At 45.4% G+C, this 26817-nt stretch overlaps 1 protein-coding gene and 1 long non-coding RNA gene across 4 annotated transcripts in view; both read right to left on the reverse strand.

The window, feature by feature from the left end:
* LOC127913179 (protein kinase C zeta type-like) overlaps positions 1–26817 on the reverse strand; it is a 183332-nt gene that overhangs the window by 17799 nt on the left and 138716 nt on the right. For all 3 annotated transcript variants that reach the window (XM_052484759.1, XM_052484758.1, XM_052484757.1), the window contains exon 14: positions 7056–7171. In XM_052484759.1, coding sequence (XP_052340719.1) covers positions 7056–7171 — 116 coding nt within the window. The remainder of the gene's footprint in view (positions 1–7055; positions 7172–26817) is intronic.
* On the reverse strand, positions 10256–11693 carry LOC127913182 (uncharacterized). Its single transcript, XR_008085089.1, has 5 exons — positions 11644–11693; positions 11491–11592; positions 11283–11384; positions 10816–11070; positions 10256–10555 (listed from the first exon to the last, which is right to left on the reverse strand). It is a non-coding gene; the product is annotated as an uncharacterized LOC127913182 (long non-coding RNA).

A 26817-nucleotide genomic window follows, 5' to 3' on the forward strand; every position in this document is an offset into this window, starting at 1 on the left:
AATAGCAAGGCTATGCTCACTGAGTCTGTACATAGTCAAAGCTTTCCTTAAGTTTGGGTCAGTCACAGTGGTCAGGTATTCTGCCGCTGTGTACTCTCTGTTTAGGGCCAAGTAGCATTCTAGTTCACTCTGTTTTCTTGTTAATTCTTTCCAATGTGTCTAGTAATTATATTTTTGTTTTCTCATGATTTGATTGGGTCTAATTGTGTTGCTGTCCTGGGGCTCTGTGGGGTGTGTTTGTGTTTGTGAACAGAGCCCAAGGGACAGCTTGCTTAGGGGACTCTTCTCCAGGTTCATCTCTCTGTAGGTGATGGCTTTGTTATGGAAGGTTTGGGAATCACTTCCTTTTAGGTGGTTGTAGAATTTAGCGGCTCTTTTCTGGATTTTGATAATTAGTGGGTATCGGCCTAATTCTGCTCTGCATGCATTATTTGGTGTTCTACATTGTACACTGAGGATATTTTTGCAGAATTCTGCATGAAGAATCTCCATTTGGTGTTTGTCCCATTTTGTGAATTCTTGGTTGCTGAGCGGACCCCAAACCTCACAACCATAAAGGGCAATGGGTTCTATGACTGATTCAAGTATTTTTAGCCAGATCATAATTGGTATGTTGAATTTTATGTTCCTTTTGATGGCATAGATCGTTCAGATCGTTCACAGCTTTGTGGAGGTTACCTGTGGCGCTGATGTTTAGGCCGAGGTATGTATAGGTTTTTGTGTGCTCTAGGGCAACGGTGTCTAGATGGAATTTATATTTGTGGTCCTCGCGACTGGGCCTTTTTTGGAACACCATTATTTTGGTCTTACTGAGATTTACTGTCAGGGCCCAGGTCTGGCAGAATCTGTGAAGAATATCTAGGTGCTGCTGTAGGCACTCTCCCTCTGTGTCTGTCGCCCTCTGTGTCTGTCGCCCTCTGTGTCTGTCGCCCTGTGTCTGTCGCCCTCTGTGTCTGTCGCCCTCTGTGTCTGTCGCCCTCTGTGTCTGTCGCCCTCTGTGTCTGTCGCCCTCTGTGTCTGTCGCCCTCTGTGTCTGTCGCCCTCTGTGTCTGTCGCCCTCTGTGTCTGTCGCCCTCTGTGTCTGTCTCCCTCTGTGTCTGTCGCCCTCTGTGTCTGTCTCCCTCTGTGTCTGTCTCCCTCTGTGTCTGTCTCCCTCTGTGTCTGTCTCCCTCTGTGTCTGTCGCCCACGGGGTCTGTCGCCCACAGGGTCTGTCGCCCACGGGGTCTGTCTCCATCTGTGTCTGTCTCCCCGTGTGTCTGTCCCTCCGTGTGTCTGTCTCCCTCTGTGTGTCTGTCTCCCTCTGTGTGCCTGTCTCTGACTGTGTCTCTCTCTCTCTCTCTCTCTGTTACTGTCTCTCTATCTCCCTCCCCGTCCCCGTCTCTCTCCCCCTACTCCCTCTGTCTCTCTGTCTGACTGACTGTTTTATTCTCCCTGTCTCCCTGTCTGACTGACTGTTTTGTTCTCCCTCTGTCTCTCTGTCTGACTGACTGTTTTACTCTCCCTCTGTCTGACTGACTGTTTTACTCTCCCTGTCTGACTGACTGTTTTACTCTCCCCGTCTGACTGACTGTTTTACTGTCTCTCTGTCTCCCTGTCTGACTGACTGTTTTACTCTCCCCCTGTCTGACTGACTGTTGTACTATCCCTCTGTCTGTCTGTCTGACTGACTGTTTTACTCTCCCTCTGTCTCTCTGTCTGACTGACTGTTTTTTCCCTCTGTCTCTCTGTCTGACTGACTGTTTTACTGTCTCCTTGTCTGACTGACTGTTTTACTCTCCCCCTGTCTCTCTGACTGACTGACTGTTTTACTCTCCCTCTGTCTCTCTGTCTGACTGACTGTTTTACTCTCCCTCTGTCTCTCTGTCTGACTGACTGTTTTACTCTCCCTCTGTCTCTCTGTCTGACTGACTGTTTTACTGTCTCCTTGTCTGACTGACTGTTTTACTCTCCCCTGTCTCTCTGACTGACTGACTGTTTTACTCTCCCTCTGTCTCTCTGTCTGACTGACTGTTTTACTCTCCCCTGTCTCTCTGACTGACTGACTGTTTTACTCTCCTCTGTCTCTCTGTCTGACTGACTGTTTTACTCTCCCCTGTCTCTCTGACTGACTGACTGTTTTACTGTCTCCTTGTCTGACTGACTGTTTTACTGTCTCCTTGTCTGACTGACTGTTTTACTCTCCCCTGTCTCTCTGACTGACTGACTGTTTTACTCTCCCTCTGTCTCTCTGTCTGACTGACTGTTTTACTCTCCCCTGTCTCTCTGACTGACTGACTGTTTTACTCTCCCTCTGTCTCTCTGTCTGACTGACTGTTTTACTCTCCCCCTGTCTGACTGACTGACTGTTTTACTCTCCCCCTGTCTCTCTGTCTGACTGACTGTTTTACTCTCCCTCTGTCTCTCTGACTGACTGACTGTTTTACTCTCCCCTGTCTCTCTGTCTGACTGACTGTTTTACTCTCCCCTGTCTCTCTGACTGACTGACTGTTTTACTCTCCCCCTGTCTCTCTGTCTGACTGACTGTTTTACTCTCCCTCTGTCTCTCTGACTGACTGACTGTTTTACTCTCCCCTGTCTCTCTGTCTGACTGACTGTTTTACTCTCCCTCTGTCTCTCTGTCTGACTGACTGTTTTACTCTCCCTCTGTCTCTCTGACTGACTGACTGTTTTACTCTCCCCTGTCTCTCTGACTGACTGACTGTTTTACTCTCCCTCTGTCTCTCTGTCTGACTGACTGTTTTACTCTCCCCTGTCTCTCTGTCTGACTGACTGTTTTACTGTCTCCTTGTCTGACTGACTGTTTTACTCTCCCCCTGTCTCTCTGACTGACTGACTGTTTTACTCTCCCTCTGTCTCTCTGTCTGACTGACTGTTTTACTCTCCCTCTGTCTCTCTGTCTGACTGACTGTTTTACTCTCCCTCTGTCTCTCTGTCTGACTGACTGTTTTACTGTCTCCTTGTCTGACTGACTGTTTTACTCTCCCCTGTCTCTCTGACTGACTGACTGTTTTACTCTCCCTCTGTCTCTCTGTCTGACTGACTGTTTTACTCTCCCCTGTCTCTCTGACTGACTGACTGTTTTACTCTCCCTCTGTCTCTCTGTCTGACTGACTGTTTTACTCTCCCCTGTCTCTCTGACTGACTGACTGTTTTACTGTCTCCTTGTCTGACTGACTGTTTTACTGTCTCCTTGTCTGACTGACTGTTTTACTCTCCCCTGTCTCTCTGACTGACTGACTGTTTTACTCTCCCTCTGTCTCTCTGTCTGACTGACTGTTTTACTCTCCCCTGTCTCTCTGACTGACTGACTGTTTTACTCTCCCTCTGTCTCTCTGTCTGACTGACTGTTTTACTCTCCCCTGTCTCTCTGACTGACTGACTGTTTTACTGTCTCCTTGTCTGACTGACTGTTTTACTGTCTCCTTGTCTGACTGACTGTTTTACTCTCCCCTGTCTCTCTGACTGACTGACTGTTTTACTCTCCCTCTGTCTCTCTGTCTGACTGACTGTTTTACTCTCCCCTGTCTCTCTGACTGACTGACTGTTTTACTCTCCCTCTGTCTCTCTGTCTGACTGACTGTTTTACTCTCCCTCTGTCTCTCTGACTGACTGACTGTTTTACTCTCCCTCTGTCTCTCTGACTGACTGACTGTTTTACTCTCCCTCTGTCTCTCTGTCTGACTGACTGTTTTACTCTCCCCCTGTCTCTCTGACTGACTGACTGTTTTACTCTCCCTCTGTCTCTCTGTCTGACTGACTGTTTTACTCTCCCCCTGTCTCTCTGACTGACTGACTGTTTTACTGTCTCCTTGTCTGACTGACTGTTTTACTGTCTCCTTGTCTGACTGACTGTTTTCTCTCCCCTGTCTCTCTGACTGACTGACTGTTTTACTCTCCCTCTGTCTCTCTGTCTGACTGACTGTTTTACTCTCCCCTGTCTCTCTGACTGACTGACTGTTTTACTCTCCCTCTGTCTCTCTGTCTGACTGACTGTTTTACTCTCCCTCTGTCTCTCTGACTGACTGACTGTTTTACTCTCCCTCTGTCTCTCTGTCTGACTGACTGTTTTACTCTCCCTCTGTCTCTCTGACTGACTGACTGTTTTACTCTCCCCTGTCTCTCTGACTGACTGACTGTTTTCTCCCCCTGTCTCTCTGACTGACTGACTGTTTTACTCTCCCTCTGTCTCTCTGACTGACTGACTGTTTTACTCTCCCTCTGTCTCTCTGTCTGACTGACTGTTTTACTCTCCCTCTGTCTCTCTGACTGACTGACTGTTTTACTCTCCCCTGTCTCTCTGACTGACTGACTGTTTTACTCTCCCTCTGTCTCTCTGTCTGACTGACTGTTTTACTCTCCCCTCCACCTCTTTCTCTGTTTCTCTCCCTCCCTCCCTCCCTCCCTCCCTCCCCTCTCCCTCCCTCCCCCACTCTCCCTCCCTCCCTCCCTCCCTCCCTCCCTCCCCTCTCCCTCCCTCCTCTCTCCCTCCCTCCCTCCCACTCTCCCTCCCTCCCTCTCTCCCTCCCTCCCTCTCTCCCTCCCTCCCACTCTCCCTCCCTCCCTCTCTCCCTCCCTCCCTCTCTCCCTCCCTCCCTCCCTCTCTCCCTCCCTCCCTCTCCCTCCCTCCCACTCTCCCTCCCTCCCACCCTCCCTCCCTCCCCTCTCCCTCCCTCCCACTCTCCCTCCCTCCCACTCTCCCTCCCTCCCTCTCTCCCTCCCTCCCACTCTCCCTCCCTCCCCCTCTCCCTCCCTCCCTCTCTCCCTCTCCTCCCCTCTCCCTCCCTCCCTCTCTCCCTCCCTCCCTCTCTCCCTCCCTCCCTCTCTCCCTCCCTCCCTCACTTTTCTTTTTTCATCTGCCAACCTCTCACAGAGGAGGAGGGGTGCTTTACATCATGGGAGGTGCACCCCCGGTTGATCTGACTGCACCTCAGTAGACACACCTCGACTACTGTGTCAGAACTCCAGAGATACTGTGGGTTTCTATCCAGGGTAGATGGGTAGATAGACGATATGCCTTTGTTAGGGCTCGAAACAGAGAAAGGCAGGTAAGATACAGAATTTGAAGATGAAACTGACATTTTTCTATGTATTTTTTTTAAAACCAGATATGGACTGATAGGGATTGAGTTTCAAGTAGTTTGAAAACTGTATGTTCCTAGAAATTCCTTGAATTTGTGTTGTTCATCTAAACGCCAATACATCTATAAAGAATGCTGAATGATTACAAACCAAACATTGAGCCTGAACATCACAATTAGACCACGATGGATCATTTAATGAAAACATTGACAAATGTCAGCCCAGTAATATCTATTGGCACCGCTTGCAAAGCCACATGGGATAGTTTGGAATAGTTCTCCTGCAGAGAAAAGCCTGGCTTGTTTGTCATACTCTGGCTACAGAGCCCCTCCGTAGAATGGCAGTCACCTCTGTTGCCATGCCAAATCTTTTTAGCCCATTCTTTCAAAGTTAATCTAAAACAAGGATCCTGTCAAATCCCCCGTGGACAAGATGTCTACATCGATCAAAACACAACCTACGTCTGAAGTCATTGTTGGAAGGGCATTTTTGTTTATTTTTTCCTCATTGAAGACAATTACTTTCAAAGACATCGAGAGTCGGAAACTTGGCACAGTACCACTCGTAAACGGACTGAAGATGAAAGGATTGGGTGTCCAAGTAGATCTTTGTTCAGTGGAGTCATCACACGTCTGATGTCTCTACTCCCAAACTCTGTTGTGATTGGGTTTTTTACAATGAGGGCAGAGCCATAGAAACCCGACGTTGATCCATAGCAGCATTTCATTGTAACAATATCAAATGTTAACCCTTTTATGTTGCAGATTCTGAGGTGGTCAGTGCTCTCTGAGGTGGTGAATGCTCTCGGAGGTGGTCAATGCTCTCGGAGGTGGTCAATGATCTCTGAGGTGGTCAATGATCTCTGAGGTGGTCAATGCTCTCTGAGGTGGTCAGTGCTCTCTGAGGTGGTGAATGCTCTCTGAGGTGGTCAATGCTCTCTGAGGTGGTCAATGCTCTCTGAGGTGGTCAATGATCTCTGAGGTGGTCAATGATCTCTGAGGTGGTGAATGCTCTCTGAGGTGGTCAATGCTCTCTGAGGTGGTCAATGCTCTCTGAGGTGGTCAATGCTCTCTGAGGTGATCAATGCTCTCTGAGGTGGTCAATGATCTCTGAGGTGGTCAATGATCTCTGAGGTGGTCAATGATCTCTGAGGTGGTGAATGCTCTCTGAGGTGGTCAATGCTCTCTGAGGTGGTCAATGCTCTCTGAGGTGGTCAATGATCTCTGAGGTGGTCAATGCTCTCTGAGGTGGCCAATGCTCTCTGAGGTGGTCTATGCTCTCTGAGGTGATCAATGCCCTCTGGTTGTTGAAGATCTTCACTACTACTATAATAGTCTGAGTTAGCCATTGAGCCACAAAGGGGCAGTTAAAGAACCGCATGTGACTCCAAAGCCACACGTTGCAGACCCCTGAATAGACCCTGTCCAGAAACAACCCCTATTGCCTACCCCCTAGACACTTGTGGAGATCTGAGATGATCTGATAGGATTAAGCAATACAGTGATAGCTCAACCTTTCCCTCTGATAGGCTATAGGGGGAATTTTCAGCATATTGTTTAAAACGAATCATCTCTAGGGAGTCAAGGCCAGGGATTGATTCTGGACAAGCCCCCATTGTCATCCTCCAATCCCTTGTGGTACAAAAGGAAACCGACTGGAATGGACTGGTCTTGTGCCCCTTACTGGCCAATCAACACATTTCCCAGAGTTCAACCGGGTTTCCCTGTCTGTAGCTCCCCTCTCCACTAACCATCTATGTTACTAAGCTGTTATAACACTAGTTATAACACTAGCAGCTTGTACAGGAAGCTAAAACATTAGTGCTCTGATGTTTAATATATGGACAAGGTTACACAGCTAGTTGGATGGCTTGTTGAATCTCATCTACAGGCCTATGACACTTCAATAAATATCAAGTGTTGATCAAACATTTCTTGGTATGTCAGGCTAGTCGTGTCTGTTTTTAAGGACTTACTCGTCGTCCGGCGTCAGCTGCACTGGTTCGTTGGTGAACTGGGTGTCAAAGTTCTCTAGGCCGTAGTCGTCTGTGATCTGGGGCTTGAAAGGCGGGGCCATCTGTTTCTTCTCCAGCTGCACGGGGAGACAAGCACAACAACACTATTATTAGGGGCGGCAGGGTAGCCTAGTGGTTAGAGCGTTGGGCTAGTAACCGGAAGGTTGCAAGTTCAAATCCCCAAGCTGACAAGGTACAAATCTGTCGTTCTACCCCTGAACAGGCAGTTAACCCACTGTTCCTAGGCCGTCATTAAAAATAATAATTTGTTCTTAACTGACTTGCCTAGTTAAATAACGGTAAAATTAAATTAGCGCACAAAGTAGCAAAACTTTTTTCAACAGAAGACTAAAACATGGGACAAGGCCAGGTAGTCCCCTCCTCCATGTTTCATAGCTCTGTATGTCTGTCTACTGGCTAGGTTGAATATACGTATGCCAGCAGGAAAAACATTTCAACGGTCATCATCATAATCAACCACATATGAAGGAGTTTTTCTCCAGAAAGTGGTTGACCTGTGTAACAAGATGCCACACGTCTCACCTTGTTTGAGGAATTGTATTTTCCTTATGAGAACACGGATATTGTGAGACTAAAATGGATTGATGTGTATTTTCTTTAGCAAAATGTGTATTTTCTTTTTTGTTCTCCACAAAGCTCACACTTTGCTTTTCAATTATAGTTTTCTTAGTGCGTGTGAGCACATGCACGTGTGCATTTCTTGGTTCTTGATTTCCCTGCTGGCTCTCAGGCAACTGCTATGGATCATTACTGCTATTGGTTCAAAGAACTTGTGGGCAGAGCTTCAAACAGCATAGAACACCTCTCTTTCTCTCTCTCCCTCCCCCCTCTCCCACGGTCCTCCCCTCCCTTCTATCTCTCTGATGTAGGCTGGCTGGCTCTCTGGCTGACTGGCTGGCGGTCTGCAGGAGCCCTGTGAGGTATTAATGAAGCGTGTAGAAGTCAAAGGGCCGGGCCTCGGCTCTGATCTCTCCTACTCAGAGAGGAAGTGGCCCTGGGGCCTCGGCTCTGATCTCTCCTACTCAGAGAGGAAGTGGCCCTGGGGCCTCGGCTCTGATCTCGGCTCTGATGTCTCCTACTCAGAGAGGAAGTGGCCCTGGGGCCTCGGCTCTGATCTCTCCTACTCAGAGAGGAAGTGGCCCTGGGGCCTCGGCTCTGATCTCTCCTACTCAGAGAGGAAGTGGCCCTGGGGCCTCGGCTCTGATCTCTCCTACTCAGAGAGGAAGTGGCCCAGAGCCTTGACTTTCTCTCCTACTCAGAGAGGAAGTGGCCCAGAGCCTTGGCTCTGCTTTCTCCTACTCAGAGAGGAAGTGGCCCAGTTCCTTGACATGTGGAGCAGCACTGTCTGGCATGGCCTGTGTGTGTGTGTGTGTGTGTGTGTGTGTGTGTGTGTGTGTGTGTGTGTGTGTGTGTGTGTGTGTGTGTGTGTGTGTGTGTGTGTGTGTGTGTGTGTGTGTGTGTGTGTGTGTGTGTGTGTGTGTGTGTGTGTGTGTGTGTGTGTGTGTGTGTGTGTGTGTGTGTGTGTGTGTGTGTGTGAGTGTGTGAGAAAGAAAGAAAGAAAGAAAGAAAGAAAGAAAGAAAGAAAGATACAGAGAGACACAGAGAGAGAGAGAGATACAGAGAGACACAGAGAGAGAGAGAGATACAGAGAGACACAGAGAGAGAGAGAGAGAGAGACACAGAGAGAGAGAGAGAGAGAGAGAGACACAGAGAGAGAGACACAGAGAGAGAGACACAGAGAGAGAGAGGCAGAGAGAGAGAGGCAGAGAGAGAGAGGCAGAGAGAGAGAGGCAGAGAGAGAGAGGCAGAGAGAGGCAGAGAGAGAGAGAGAGAGGCAGAGAGAGAGAGAGAGAGAGAGAGACAGAGACAGAGAGAGAGACAGAGAGAGAGAGAGACAGAGAGAGAGAGAGACAGAGAGAGAGCGAGACAGAGAGAGAGAGACTCTTAAACTGACTCTTTAGGTCAGTTTACTTACTGCTCAGACATTGACCCCTCCTCCATTAGTGCATTCACTGTCAGACCACAGACACCATTGTCAGATCACAGTCAGATCAACGTGTTTCTGAAGAAATTAACCGGCAATATTCATAAAAAAAAACAGCCCAATAAACTCTGCAACATAAACCAGTCGTACAGATGGGCTCCAAACAGTGCAGAGAGATTCATTGAAACATTGAACTCTGTACAGTTTTTCAACAACTCGCGGTACCAAAACAATAAAGATGGTGTCAATTCGGCTACTCAAAACATCCTCTGCATATTCCAAAAAGCAGCATTGAAAGCACATTTGAGAAAACCAAAGCAATGCAACATCAGAAACAAAAACCAAAATGTTTCTGACAAATGGTTTGATAATGAATGTAAAACAATTAGAAAACACCTAAGACAAATGTCAAATGAAAAACATAAGCAGCAAAACAACCCAGAGCTACGATATGAATACTTTGAAACTCTGAAACAGTATAAACAAACACTGAAATGCAAGAAATTGAATTATACCAACAAGACACTTGATGAAATTGAAAACGCAATTGACCAAAATAAGTTCTGGGACATGTGGAACAATTTAAGCACAACAAAGCCACAAGAATTAGCCATACAAGATGTAGGAATTTGGAAAACCTATTTTGATAATCTATACAAAAACATCCCACAAAAAGACTTTACAACAGAACCAATTAGAAATTAAAGAAAAATTTAACATCCTTGAATCAGTCATTAAAAACAACCAAAATCCATTATATTACCCAATAACCAAACAAGAACTAAATAAAAAGCTAAAATCTATTAAATCAAAGAAGGCTTGTGGTCTAGACAACATCAGAAATGAAATGCTGAAAAACAGCACACCTGAGTTACAAAATGCTGTGCTTAAATTGTTCAACATGGGTTTAACTTCTGGCTACTTCCCTGATGTCTGGAACCAGGGGCTCATCTCCCCTATCCACAAAAGTGGAGACAAATCAGACCCCAATAATTAGAGGGGAATTTGCATAAACAGTAACTTGGGAAAGGTTTTCTGTAGCATTTTGAATTCATGAATTCAAACCTTTCTTCAAGAAAAAAACGTAATACGTAAATGTCAAATTGGCTTTCTCCCTAACCATCGCACTACTGACCATATATACATACACCTTACACACACTAATTAATAAACACCACCTCACTACTGACCATATATACACCTTACACACACTAATTAATAAACACCACCGCACTACTGACCATATATACACCTTACACACACTAATTAATAAACACCACCTCACTACTGACCATATATACACCTTACACACACTAATTAATAAACACCATCGCACTACTGACCATATATACACCTTACACACACTAATTAATAAACACCATCGCACTACTGACCATATATACACCTCACACACACTAATTAATAAACACCATCGCACTACTGACCATATATACACCTTACACACACTAATTAATAAACACCACCCCACTACTGACCATATATACACCTCACACACACTAATTAATAAACACCACCCCACTACTGACCATATATACACCTTACACACACTAATTAATGAACACCATCTCACTACTGACCATATATACATACACCTTACACACACTAATTAATAAACACCATCGCACTACTGACCATATATACATTCTCACACACACTAATTAATAAACACCATCGCACTACTGACCATATATACACCTTACACACACTAATTAATAAACACCATCACACTACTGACCATATATACACCTTACACACACTAATTAATAAACACCACCTCACTACTGACCATATATACACCTTACACACACTAATTAATAAACACCACCTCACTACTGACCATATATACACCTTACACACACTAATTAATAAACACCATCACACTACTGACCATATATACACCTTACACACACTAATTAATAAACACCATCGCACTACTGACCATATATACACCTTACACACACTAATTAATAAACACCATCTCACTACTGACCATATATACACCTTACACACACTAATTAATAAACACCACCTCACTACTGACCATATATACATACACCTTACACACACTAATTAATAAACACCACCTCACTACTGACCATATATGCACCTTACACACACTAATTAATAAACACCACCTCACTACTGACCATATATACATACACCTTACACACACTAATTAATAAACACCATCGCACTACTGACCATATATACACCTTACACACACTAATTAATAAACACCATCGCACTACTGACCATATATACACCTTACACACACTAATTAATAAACACCATCTCACTACTGACCATATATACACCTCACACACACTAATTAATAAACACCACCTCACTACTGACCATATATACATACACCTTACACACACTAATTAATAAACACCATCGCACTACTGACCATATATACACCTTACACACACTAATTAATAAACACCATCGCACTACTGACCATATATACACCTTACACACACTAATTAATAAACACCACCTCACTACTGACCATATATACACCTTACACACACTAATTAATAAACACCATCGCACTACTGACCATATATACACCTTACACACACACTAATTAATAAACACCACCTCACTACTGACCATATATTGTCACGAATCCCGTTTCCTGAGTCTGTTTTTTTGCCTGTGTTCTGTCCTGGAGTGTTTTTTCCGGCTCCTGGAACGCACCCTGTCTGGTTGCCGGGCAATGTAGCCAGTTGGGAGTTCTGATTACCCGCACCTGTATCCCATCAGCTATCTGCACACCTGGTCCTGATCATCATCTCACCTCTTCATAAGCCCGGACCTGACATCCATTCCCTGCCGGATCGTTAGCCATGAACAGTATGTTGTGCCATAGTATCAGCCTCAAGTTGATAGAATTTGTTTTGTTGTTTTTTAATTGCTTGCCTTAAACTTACCTCCGTTTGTTCTGTCTTCAGTTACTCACCCGGATCATTTACCCCATTCCCGCCTGGTGTCGGAGGATTCCGCTACCCCATTGGATCCACCTATTTACTCCCATCAACTCACCACCGCTGCCCGCTACGCCACCTGGATATATCTACCCATTCACATTCACTTGTAAATAAATACTCACCTTCTTCCTACTCTCCTTGTCCTGGTCTGCTTCTGGGTTCGATTTGAAAGAACGTGACATTTACACACACTAATTAATAAACACCACCTCACTACTGACCATATATGCACCTTACACACACTAATTAATAAACACGTCCACCAAAAAAAAGAATGCAAAATCTTTGCTTGCTTTATTGACTTTAAAAAAGCATTTGATTCTATTTGGCACGACGGGCTATTCTACAAAATGATCCAAAGTGGTCTTGGTGGTAAGATATATGACTTAATAAAATGTATGTACACAGAAAACAAGTGTGCAATAAAAATCACAAACCAAAGAACAATCATTTTCACAATGTCGAGGTGTGAGACAAGGCTGCTCCCTCACGACGCCAGGACAGCGGAGTCAATCACCACCTTCCGGAGACACCTGAAACCCCACCTCTTTAAGGAATACCTAGGATAGGATAAGTAATCCTTCTCACCCCCCCTAAAATATTTAGATGCACTATTGTAAAGTGGCTGTTCCACTGGATGTCATAAGGTGAATGCACCAATTTGTAAGTCGCTCTGGATAAGAGCGTCTGCTAAATGACTTAAATGTAAATGTAATGCAGTTTGAGTCCAAATCTTTTCAACATTTACATCAATGAATTAGCAGACATGTTGGACCATTCTCCAGCCCCAGGACTCACACTATTTGACACAGAGGTGAAATAGCTGCTATATGCTGATGAGAGAGACGGAGAGAGATGGAGAGAGAGAGAGACGGAGAGAGAGACAGAGAGAGAGACGGAGAGAGAGAGAGAGAGAGAGAGAGAGAGAGAGGGAGAGAGAGAGAGAGAGTGAGACGGAGAGAGAGACAGAGAGAGAGACGGAGAGAGAGAGAGATGGAGAGAGAGAGACGGGAGAGAGAGAGAGAGAGAGAGAGAGAGACGGAGGGAGAGAGACAGAGAGAGAGAGACGGAGGGAGAAAGACAGAGAGAGAGACGGAGGGAGAAAGACAGAGAGAGAGACGGAGGGAGAAAGACAGAGAGAGAGACGGAGAGAGAGACGGGAGAGAGAGAGACGGAGAGAGAGACGGGAGAGAGAGAGAGACGGAGGGAGAGAGACGGACGGAGAGAGAGACGGAGAGAGAGACGGAGGGAGAGAGAGATGGAGGGGAGAGAGACGGACGGAGAGAGAGACGGAGAGAGAGACAGAGAGAGAGACGGAGAGAGAGAGAGGGAGACGGAGAGAGAGAGAGAGACGGAGAGAGAGAGAGACGGAGAGAGAGAGAGACGGAGAGAGATGGAGAGAGACAGAGAGAGAGACGAGAGAGAGAGAGTGAGACGGAGAGAGAGAGAGAGAGAGAGAGAGAGAGAGAGAGAGAGAGAGAGAGAGAGAGAGAGAGAGACAGAGAGAGACGGAGGGAGAGAGAGAGAGAGAGAGACGGAGGGAGAAAGACAGAGAGAGAGACGGAGGGAGAAAGACAGAGAGAGAGACGGAGGGAGAAAGACAGAGAGAGAGACGGAGAGAGAGACGGGGAGAGAGAGACAGAGAGAGAGAGAGACGGAGGGAGAGAGAGGCGGAGGGAGAGAGAGACGGACGGAGAGAGAGATAGGGAGAGAGAGAGATTATTTTGGGGGGTTTTAAATAATCTTTATTGGGTCTGGGGGCCCACCACACAATAAATACTCGTAAAAAAACACAGTTACACATCAATTAAAAACACAACTCCAATTCCTCCTCCACAGTAACTAAACACAACAGCCTCTGAATACCCCATATACTCATAAACAGATCCTATTCAAGTTTATAATAGGCAAACTCAACCCTCGCTGCCAACATTCCCTCCAGCATTCCCACCACATCCACAGACCACTTTCCCCGAATAAGGTTCTTTCCGGTCTTCCTTATCGCTAATTTTGCTGCCCCTAACACAAAATTAAGCAACACAACTACACCCTTTTGACTGAACCTGTACTTTGGCCCAAATATATACAGTTGGGAAGAGAAAACCTCTCCCAATGTTGAGAACCAATCAGTGATCAGTTCAATCATCCCGACCAACCTGGGACACAGTAAAAACAGATGTGGCAGAGATTCAGACTCAGCACAGAATGGACACCCCTCCCCAACAGTAGGGTCCAGGTGTACCAGATGCATGTTGGTGGCTATACAGTAGCTCCATGTATTATCCTCCATTGGAGGTCAGCTGTCCTCTTATCAATAGGCAGTTTATATAATGATCACCAACAGCCTTTTGGAGAGGCACTCGGACCAAGAACACCCGCCCACCTCGTCGATTTTACCCCTTCCAGGGAAGAGGCATAGGACACCTTTTCACATATTCTGTACATGGCCTTCTTTCCCACCTCCTTGAACTCCCCCAGCTCCGGGATATCGAAGGAAAGCAGCATCCCCACATCCTCCTTGAATGCCCTCATCGCAGCACTAACAATCAGTGCAGGGAACACATAATCCAGACCCTCCTTCCACCGATCAGAATTGGAAGTGTCAGTCACATACTGCAAATTAAGCACTGGCAAGGAGATGCAGACCTCAGCGACAACCTTCCTCAGTAGGCGAGATGATCGGATCCCCGCTCTTTCTCCTAGCTCCTCCAACGATCTGCTCCTGCTCCGCATCAGATGACCCAGCTTGGTACACCCCACGCCTAACAGGCATGAACGTAGGCTGGCTGAACCCAGAACACGGGACTGGATGGCAGTGTTGTGAAAAAGAGGCTCTTCAAAAAGCCACATCCCTGGTGGCGTGCAGGCCTTACGGGACTTGACAAGGACTCTCCAAGCCTGCATAACAGACTCGTCAAATGGAGCCAGGCCAGGCAAATCACCCCCCTCCAGCTTTAAGAGGAAAAGGTGCTTGTCTAAGCCCAAACAGCCCGCTCTCCTCATCAATATGTAGGCTGTTTCGACCCAGCTAGAACTGTCTCTGTACAACAATCTCTGGGCTGCTTGAAGCCGGAAAGCCATGATTCTAGAGGAAATGTCCACCAGGCCTTGCCCACCCTCGTGCAGTGGCAGCTGGGGCAGGACCCATTTCCACCTTGACAGTCTGGCACACACTTTCTCCAATACACCCTCCCAGTTCTTTTTCTGAAAGACATCGGAGCCTAGAAAAGCTCCCAAATTCTTCATCCCATCTCTGCCCCACTGAAGCCCCCCTGGTAACCGTGGAGCGGACCCCACTGAAGCCCCCCTGGTAACCGTGGAGGGGACCCCACTGAAGCCCCCTGGTAACCGTGGAGCGGACCCCACTGAAGCCCCCCTGGTAACCGTGGAGTGGACCCCGTTTGAAGCCGACCTGCCCACAGTGCTTCAGTCTTTCCCCAATTGACTCTAGCTGAGGAGGCCCCCTCATACACCTTTAAAGCGTTTGAGAGAACCTTAACATCCCCACCCCCTGTAATAAAACTATCACGTCATCTGCATACGCAGACAGTGCTATCGTGGGATCCTTCATTACACCTGGCACAGAGAAACCAGTAAGCTTCGCTCTTAAAAAACAACGAATTGCTTCAATCGCCAGACTATATATATAACTGCTCTGAAATTGGGCATCCCTGCCTGATGCCCCTTTGGACAGGGATGGGGCAACTCAAACCACCACCCACCTTCACCATACACGAGGCCCCAGCTTACAGTAAATTCATCCAACACAAAAACACATCCCCAAACCCAAAGGCTGTCATTGTTTTAAAGAACTACTGGTGGTCCACACGATCAAAAGCCTTCTCCTGATCCAAAGAAAGTAAACCCACATTTACATCAGACAGTTTACAAATGTCTAAAACATCTCTCATCAGAAACAAGTTGTCAACAATAGAGCGATCAGGTACACAGTAGGACTGGTCCTTGTGGATCAACAATCCCAGATTCTCTTTCAACCTGTTTGAGAGACATTTAAAAACAAATTTGTATTCAGCGCACAGCAAAGCAACAGGTCTCCAATTTTTTATGAGAGCCAAATCCCCCTTTTTTGGCAACAGTGAAAGCATCGCACGTTGACAGGATACAGGAAGCGAACCCTCATGAAAAGATTCACACACAACTTCATAAAAATCCTCCCCAATAGACCCCCAAAAGTGCTTGACAAGGCCTGTTGAGAGCTGCATAACTGCTGTGGACAGCTCTTGCAGTGTAATGTCAGAGTCCAATGCGACTCTCTGCTCAGGTCCCAATTGAGGAAGACCGTGTAACAACTGTTCAGTACACAGAGAGTCACAATCCTCCGCCTTATAGAGGGCCGAGTAGAAATCCACGGCATGTTGACGCATTTCAATATCATCCGTAGTCACCTTCCCATCAGGGAGACGAAGGCAGACCATCTGTTTACGTTGAAATGTCGACTGTCTTAGGTTTTTTTTTAAGCGCTAGGAGCATCCATATCCTTGAGAGAAGCGAAACGCGACCTAATCAAGGCACCCTTCACTCTTTCATGCAGAAACGACCTCAGTTCATGTCTTTTGTCCTGTAAGTTCATGACTAGTCCAGGGTTGTTCTGAGTGAGCAGCTTCAATTCAATAGACTTGATGTACTGTTCAAGGGCCTTGATAGTCTCTTTAACTTAAATTTTAGACAGAGCAGTATACTGTTGAGCAGTATACTCACCATTGTCTCAATGACTCAAAATTCCCTTTTATAACCCTCCCTTTTTCCCAAAACAACAAAAACCTTTCACAAAACATGACATCATGTAACAATTTAACATTAATATACCAGTAAGGTGATGACCTTCGTGGACAGGACAAGTGAATATCAACAGTAACAATATGATGATCAGAGAAACCCACAGGAGTAATGGCACACCTTCCAACCCTACTACAGTATTGCTCAGATACATACAACCTGTCTAATCTTGCTGCACTGACACAACCTTCATTAATTTTTAGCCATGTGTACTGCCTAACTTTGGCATTCCTTACTCTCCACACATCAGAAAGCTCAAACTCAGTTAATAGGCCAGACAGGCAAGTGGTTGACCGCAGGTTCTTCAGCAGTGTGATCAACAATAAAATCCACTGTACAGTTCCAGTCCCCCCTAAAACCATACACCCCTCTTGATCACACTGTCTTAAGGTTTCCTTTATTTGATCAAATACAGCAATACGCTCTATACCCTCATTAGGAACATAAACATACATATATTTATTTTTAAACATAACATCCACCTAAAACCCGCCCCTTGACAATCTCTGTTGTAGATACCACAGTCACCCCTAAGCCTGAGGAAAACAAGATTGCCACCCCAGCACTGAAATTAGTACCATGACTGAGTACCTGCTGCCCCTCCCACCACATACCCTAGTCAACCTCATTTGCCTCATCACTATGTGTCTCCTGTAGGAAAACTACATTAAGCCTTTTCTGTTTTATTACTTCTAATACCCAAGCCCTTTTATTCCTGTCCCTTCCCCCATTAATATTGAGAGACCCTCCCCTCCGTACCTCCATGTAGAAAAGAGAAAAGAAAAGCAGAAGAAACCACAGAGAAACCAAAGAGAAAAAAGACACCCCATGAAGCATGATCATCATCATTATTCTTTTCTTCTTCTCTTAACCTGACTACGTTTCCAACCCCCTTTTGCTGCAGCAACAGCAGTAATACATTTCCTCAAGCGAAATCGCTTCTTCTCACTCAATTGGTCTAACCCCACCGTCTTCTGTAACATCACAGCTGACCTCACAAACTTATCAACATCAAAATAATCTGCCAATTTGACAGATTTCCCAAAAGTCTGATCCAGAAACTCATTTACCTCCTCTATATCATAAACTGAGTCCTCACCAGCTGCTGTCATATCCTTCTCCTGATCCTCAGCTGAGACCACAGACAACTGACTCCCCTCTAACACATCCCTTTCAACACTCCCCACTTGCACCTCATCACTCGTACCAGGCATCTCCTCCACTACCTGGGAGACTAGCCCCACCTGAACATCATTACTCATAGTGGGCATCTCCTCCACTAACTGGGAGACTAGCCCCACCTGAACATCATTACTCATAGTGGGCATCTCCTCCACTAACTGGGAGCCTAGCTCCACATGAACCCCAGCACTCGTAGTGGGCATCTCCTCCACTACCTGGGAGCCTAGCTCCACATGAACCCCCTCCTGTACCCCGTTACTCATAGTGGGCATCTCCTCCACTACCTGGGAGCCTAGCTCCACATGAACCCCCTCCTTTAACCCAGCACTCGTACTGGGCACCTGCTCACCAGTCTGAAGAACTGGCTCTTCAGATATATCCTTACCTTCTACAACAATACTTTTCTGTAGCATAACATTTCCCTCTAATACAAGTTGCAACTCCGTGCCCTCAACACGGATAACTTGTTCCTCAGCAACAGGTGCTTTTGGCTGCTCTACCGCTGTCGGTCCACCTCTCCCTACATCAGTGGGCCCAGGCGTTACGATGACCACCTGCGCCCCTCACTCGGCCTTCTCCCTTTTCGGGCAAGCATGTCGATTATGACCAACATCCCCACACTCAAAACACTGTTGACTACCCGTACTAGCATAAGCCATATACAATATTCTATTGTCATACTTGATTTTAAACGATAACTCTAAAGTCTGCTCCGGTGAGTCCAAAAACAAACACCTGTCGCCGAAATGACATTACCTGTTTCAACACCGGGTGTTTGCAACCCAACGGGACAACCTTAATTGAACTGGCGAACTTCCCAAAGCGCAATATCTCGCGCTCCAATAGCTCATTAGGAATAAGTAGCGGTACATTTGAAATTGTTACCCTTGTTGACGGAGAAAAAAGTGGCGTAACTTGAATAAACATTCCTTTAAGAAGTACGCCATGCTCAACCATCCGATCTACAAGGTGCTCTTCTTTAAGAAGTACACCATGCTCAACCATACGATCAACCAGACACTCTTCTTTAAGAAGTACACCATGCTCAACCATACGATCAACCAGACACTCTTCTTTAAGAAGTACACCATGCTCAACCATACGATCAACCAGACACTCTTCTTTAAGAAGTACACCATGCTCAACCATACGATCAACCAGACACTCTTCTTTAAGAAGTACACCATGCTCAACCATACGATCAACAAGACACTCTTCTTTAAGAAGTACACCATGCTCAACCATACGATCAACCAGACACTCTTCTTTAAGAAGTACGTCATGCTCAACCATACGATCAACAAGACACTCTTCGTTAAGAAGTACACCATGCTCAACCATACGATCAACAAGACACTCTTCTTTAAGAAGTACACCATGCTCAACCATACGATCAACCAGACACTCTTCTTTAAGAAGTACGTCATGCTCAACGATACGATCAACCAGACACTCTTCTTTAAGAAGTACACCATGCTCAACCATACGATCTACAAGACGCTCTTCTTTAAGAAGTACACCATGCTCAACCATACGATCTACCAGACACTCTTCTTTAAGAAGTACACCATGCTCAACCATCCATCTACAAGGTGCTCTTCTTTAAGAAGTACACCCTGCTCAACCATACGATCAACAAGACACTCTTCTTTAAGAAGTACACCATGCTCAACCATACGATCAACCAGACACTCTTCTTTAAGAAGTACGTCATGCTCAACCATACGATCAACAAGACACTCTTCTTTAAGAAGTACACCATGCTCAACCATACGATCAACAAGACACTCTTCTTTAAGAAGTACACCATGCTCAACCATACGATCAACCAGACACTCTTCTTTAAGAAGTACACCATGCTCAACCATACGATCAACCAGACACTCTTCTTTAAGAAGTACACCATGCTCAACCATACGATCAACCAGACACTCTTCTTTAAGAAGTACACCATGCTCAACCATACGATCAACCAGACACTCTTCTTTAAGAAGTACACCATGCTCAACCATACGATCAACCAGACACTCTTCTTTAAGAAGTACACCATGCTCAACCATACGATCAACCAGACACTCTTCTTTAAGAAGTACACCATGCTCAACCATACGATCAACCAGACACTCTTCTTTAAGAAGTACACCATGCTCAACCATACGATCAACCAGACACTCTTCTTTAAGAAGTACACCATGCTCAACCATACGATCAACCAGACACTCTTCTTTAAGAAGTACACCATGCTCAACCATACGATCAACAAGACACTCTTCTTTAAGAAGTACACCATGCTCAACCATACGATCAACCAGACACTCTTCTTTAAGAAGTACCACCACCGCTTTATTCATCCGGGATGCATAAGCAACATTCTCATAGCCTACCTTCTCTCCTACGGCGACCAGAAACTCCTCCACCGTGACAGTAGCTTCAGTAACACACCTAAAGCCGTGCCGAAGTGACAGGGACAGCATCCCCATTCGGGCTGCCATCCCCACCAAAATCAGGGTGATTTCGATACGAAAAACAAAATACTTAATTCTACCACAACAAAAAGAATAACCTTAATCATGCACAGAAGAAAATCAGAAAAAGCCACCAAGAAATAGCAAACCGAAAGAAAGTTGTGAATATCTAACTCTCCACAACACACGCACTCCTTAACTCAAACAATTCCCAGCATGCACCAAACACTCCCAGCATGCAGAGAGAGAGAGAGAGAGAGAGAGAGAGAGAGAGAGAGAGAGAGAGAGAGAGAGAGAGAGAGAGAGAGAGAGAGAGAGAGAGAGAGAGAGAGACAGAGAGAGAGATGGAGAGAGAGAGAGAGAGAGAGAGAGAGAGAGAGAGAGAGAGAGAGAGAGAGAGAGAGAGAGAGAGAGAGAGAGAGACAGAGAGAGACAAATAGAGAGTGTGCATGTGTGTGATACAGAGGCAGGGAGGACTCCAGAGGGACAAGGAGATGATGGTGTGGTTCATCGCCACGGCAGTCAGGATGATGGTGGAAACGCAGATGCTGATGTGGCAGGACTAATTAGTAAATCAACAGCATGGGGCAAAGGGGGCTTTAAAAGACCGGGTACTGAACTGTAAGACCAGAGATGGGTAGTGCTAGTAGGTATAGCATTTTATATCTTTATGTCTGCATTCTGAACCACTCTCTGGTGCTACACTCTAGAACAGTCTGCATTCTGAACCACTCCCTGGTGCTACACTCTAGAACAGTCTGCATTCTGAACCACTCTCTGGTGCTACACTCTAGAACAGTCTGCATTCTGAACCACTCTCTGGTGCTACACTCTAGAACAGTCTGCATTCTGAACCACTCCCTGGTGCTACACTCTAGAACAGTCTGCATTCTGAACCACTCTCTCTGGTGCTACACTCTAGAACAGTCTGCATTCTGAACCATTCTCTGGTACTACACTCTAGAACAGTCTGCATTCTGAACCACTATCTTGTGCTACACTCTAGAACAGTCTGCATTTTGAACCACTCTCTGGTACTACACTCTAGAACAGTCTGCATTCTGAACCACTCTCTGGTACTACACTCTATAACAGTCTGCATTCTGAACCACTCTCTGGTTCTACACTCTAGAACAGTCTGCATTCTGAACCACTCTCTGGTAGTACACTCTAGAACAGTCTGCATTCTGAACCACTCTCCCTGGTGCTACACTCTAGAACAGTCTGCATTCTGAACCACTCTCTGGTACTACACCCTAGAACAGTCTGCGTTCTGAACCACTCTCTGGTGCTACACTCTAGAACAGTCTGCATTCTGAACCACTCTCCCTGGTACTACACTCTAGAACAGTCTGCATTCTGAACCACTCCCTGGTGCTACACTCTAGAACAGTCTGCATTCTGAACCACTCTCTCTGGTGCTACACTCTAGAACAGTCTGCATTCTGAACCATTCTCTGGTACTACACTCTAGAACAGTCTGCATTCTGAACCACTATCTTGTGCTACACTCTAGAACAGTCTGCATTTTGAACCACTCTCTGGTACTACACTCTAGAACAGTCTGCATTCTGAACCACTCTCTGGTACTACACTCTATAACAGTCTGCATTCTGAACCACTCTCTGGTTCTACACTCTAGAACAGTCTGCATTCTGAACCACTCTCCCTGGTACTACACTCTAGAACAGTCTGCATTCTGAACCACTCTCCCTGGTACTATACTTTAGAACAGTCTGCATTCTGAACCACTCTCTGGTACTACACTCTAGAACAGACGGCCTTCTGAACCACTCTCCCTGGTGCTACACTCTAGAACAGTCTGCATTCTGAACCACTCTCCCTGGTACTACACTCTAGAACAGTCTGCATTCTGAACCACTCCCTGGTGCTACACTCTAGAACAGTCTGCATTCTGAACCACTCTCTGGTACTACACTCTAGAACAATCTGCATTCTGAACCACTCTCTGGTACTACACCCTAGAACAGTCTGCGTTCTGAACCACTCTCTGGTGCTACACTCTAGAACAGTCTGCATTCTGAACCCCTCTCTGGTACTACACTCTAGAACAGTCTGCATTCTGAACCCCTCTCTGGTACTACACTTTAGAACAGTCTGCATTCTGAAACACTCTCTGGTGCTACACTCTTGAACAGTCTGCATGCTGAACCACTCTCTGGTACTACACTCAGGAACAGTCTGCATTCTGAACCACTCTCTGGTACTACACTCTAGAACAATCTGCATTCTGAACCACTCTCTGGTACTACACCCTAGAACAGTCTGCGTTCTGAACCACTCTCTGGTGCTACACTCTAGAACAGTCTACATTCTGAACCCCTCTCTGGTACTACACTTTAGAACAGTCTGCATTCTGAAACACTCTCTGGTGCTACACTCTTGAACAGTCTGCATGCTGAACCACTCTCTGGTGCTACACTCTAGAACAGTCTGCATTCTGAACCACTCTCTGGTACCACACTCTAGAACAATCTGCATTCTGAACCACTCTCTGGTACTACACCCTAGAACAGTCTGCGTTCTGAACCACTCTCTGGTGCTACACTCTAGAACAGTCTGCATTCTGAACCCCTCTCTGGTACTACACTCTAGAACAGTCTGCATTCTGAACCCCTCTCTGGTACTACACTTTAGAACAGTCTGCATGCTGAACCACTCTCTGGTACTACACTCTAGAACAGTCTGCGTTCTGAACCACTCTCTGGTACTACACTCTAGAACAGTCTGCATTCTGAACCACTCTCTGGTACTACACCCTAGAACAGTCTGCGTTCTGAACCACTCTCTGGTGCTACACTCTAGAACAGTCTGCATTCTGAACCCCTCTCTGGTACTACACTTTAGAACAGTCTGCATTCTGAAACACTCTCTGGTGCTACACTCTTGAACAGTCTGCATGCTGAACCATTCTCTCTGGCACTACACTCTGGAACAGTCTGCATGCTGAACCATTCTCTCTGGCACTACACTCTGGAACAGTCTGCATGCTGAACCATTCTCTCTGGCACTACACTCTGGAACAGTCTGCATGCTGAACCATTCTCTCTGGCACTACACTCTGGAACAGTCTGCATGCTGAACCATTCTCTCTGGCACTACACTCTGGAACAGTCTGCATGCTGAACCATTCTCTCTGGCACTACACTCTGGAACAGTCTGCATGCTGAACCATTCTCTCTGGCACTACACTCTGGAACAGTCTGCATGCTGAACCATTCTCTCTGGCACTACACTCTGGAACAGTCTGCAATCTTGTTTCTAGATGGCAACATGTGATGGCAAACGCTAAGACACTATTATGACTGACGCCTCAACTGAAGAAAAAAAAGCATCAAGTTGACAGCTGTCTCGCTCTCTGGCAGGAAGGTGTTGTTAAAAAGAGCATGAGGTAATGATTTTCAAAGGTGTCACCACTTCAGAGGGAAAGCCGGCACTCCCTTAGGAGCCTGTGTTGTGATTCATATTAATATAGTTAAACAACAGCAGTCAGAGCTGTGCCGAGCCCGGGAGTTCTGTCAGGGCCCGAGACAGCTAGGTTTCTTGCAGTGTGTACGAATTCCACACCTTCAACTCCCACCAGCCACTGAGGCACACCGCGGTATGTAGTCACAGATTCAACAAGCTTTTTACCATGGAGGTTTCACAGGGGTTGGTGAAAATATCAAAGGGGTCAAATTTCCCAAGCTTTCCCTTTGTCATGGCTCATTACTGATGTCATGTCAAGGTTCATTACTGACACTGAGAAATAGTTTTTGTTTTATGGTGAGACTCCCTCTGCAATTTCCCCAAAAGGAAAACATTAAGACAAAGACTGAGGCGTTGGCTTTGATTACCGGTCATCTCTTACGCTATTTAGCTTAATGTGATTTGGAGAGTTCTTCTGTATCATCACACTTTTAACACAGTTAATTTACATTGCACTTATCAAAATTCTGCATGACAAATCTGATATATTGAACTGTTGGGAAATCATTTATTAAAGGATAAGTTCAGTATTTTAGGCCAAAAAAAAGTCTGTAAACTAGGGTTGGGTGTGATCCTGATGTTCCTACCATCATACACCCCCGAAAAAACCCCACACAAAACTATTTAGGAAACAGGGATATTGATCCATCAGGGGATTGAAGCAAGAAGCTTCATCTTAACATCTAGCGACTTACAGTTGAAGTTGGAAGTTTACATACACCTTAGCCAAATACATTTAAACTCAGTTTTTCACAATTCCTGACATTTAATCCGAGTAAAAATTCCCTGTCTTGGGTCAGTTAGGATCACCACTTTATTTTAAGAATGTGAAATGTGATAATAATAGAGAGAATGATTTATTTCAGCATTAATTTCTTTCATCACTGTAACGGTTTTCTTGTGTCGAAGGAGAGGCGGACCAAAACGCAGCGTGGTTATCTTGATACATCTTTAATAAAGATAATACCGAACAATACAAAAACAATAAACGTAACGTGAAAACCTAAACAGCCTTATCTGGTGCAAACAAACACTGAGACAGGAACAATCACCCACAAAACCCAACACAAAACAGGCTACCTAAATATGGCTCCCAATCAGAGACAATGACTAACACCTGCCTCTGATTGAGAACCATATCAGGCCCAAACACAGAAACAGACAAACTAGACATCCAACATAGAATGCCCACTCAGATCACACCCTGACCAAACAAAACATAGAACATACAAAGCAAACTATGGTCAGGGTGTGACAATCACATTCCCAGTGGGTCAGAAGTTTACACTTACATTCAATTAGTATTTTGTAGCAATGCCTTTAATTTGTTTAACTTGGGTCAAACGTTTCGGGTAGCTTTCCACAAGCTTCCCACAATAAGTTGGGTGAATGTTGGTCCATTCCTCCTGACAGAGCTGGTGTAAATGAGTCAGGTTCGTAGGCCTCCTTGCTCACACACGCTTTTTCAGGTCTGTCCACACATTTTCTATGGGATTGAGGTCAGGGCTCACTCCAATACCTTGACTTTGTTGTCCTTAAGCCATTTTGCCACAACTTTGGAAGTATGCTTGGGGTCATTGTCCATTTGGAAGACCCATTTGCAACCAAGCTTTAACTTCCTGACTGATGTCTTGTGATGTTGCTTCAATATATCCACATCATTGTTCTGCCTCATGATGCCATCTATTTTGTGAAGCACCCCCACAACATGATGCTGCCACCTCCATGCTTCACGTTGGGATAGTCATGGGGAAGCCTCCCCATTTTTCCTCCAAACATAACGATGGTCATTATGGCCAAACAGTTATTTTTTGTTTCATCAGACCAGAGGAAATTTCTCCAAAAGTACGATATTTGTCCCCATGTGTTGTTGCAAACCGTAGTCTGTTTTTTTTTATTGCAGATTTGGAGCAGTGGCTTCTTCCTTGAAGAGTGGCCTTTCAGGTTATGTCAATATAGGACTCGTTTTACTGTGAATATAGACACGTTTGTACCTGTTTCCTCCAGCATCTTCACAAGGTCCTTTGCTGTTGTTCTGGGATTGATTTGCACTTTTCACACCAAAGTACGTTCATCTCTAGGAGATAGAACGTGTCTCCTTCCTGAGCGGTATGACGGCTGTGTGATCCCATGGTGTTTATATTTGCGTACTATTGTTTGTACAGATGAACGTGGTACCTTCAGGCGTTTGGAAATTGCTCCCAAGGATGAACCAGACTTGTGGAGGTCTACAATTTCTTTTTCTGAGGTCTTTCCTGATTTATTTTGACATTCCCATGATGTCAAGCAAAGAGCCACTGAGTTTGAAGTTAGGCTTTGAAATACATCCACAAGTAGACCTCCAATTGACTCAAATGATGTCAATTAGCCTATTAGAAGTTTCTAAAACTTCTGACCCACTGGAATTGTGATAGATTACTTAACTTATAATTCAATGTGTCTGTAAACAATTGTTGGAAAAATGACTTGTGTCATGGACAAAGTAGATGTCTTAACTGACTTGCCAAAACTATAATTTGTTAACAAGAAATTTGTGGAGTGGTTGGAAAATGAGTTTTAATGACTCCAACATATGTAAATTTCCGACTTCAACTGTAGCTAGCAAGTTAGCAAACCAAAAGCATAGTTGGAGCACTGACCTGGATATCATTTATTTGACACATCTTAGATTTCTTATAGTTATAGTTATAAGCAGTGGCGTATGGGGAGCAGCACTGAGCAGGGACACGTTGTCCCGCCCTGACCATAGTTTGCTTTGTATGTTTCTATGT

This window comes from Oncorhynchus keta, chromosome 28 (genome assembly GCF_023373465.1).
Source record: "Oncorhynchus keta strain PuntledgeMale-10-30-2019 chromosome 28, Oket_V2, whole genome shotgun sequence".
Lineage (NCBI taxonomy): Eukaryota > Metazoa > Chordata > Actinopteri > Salmoniformes > Salmonidae > Oncorhynchus > Oncorhynchus keta.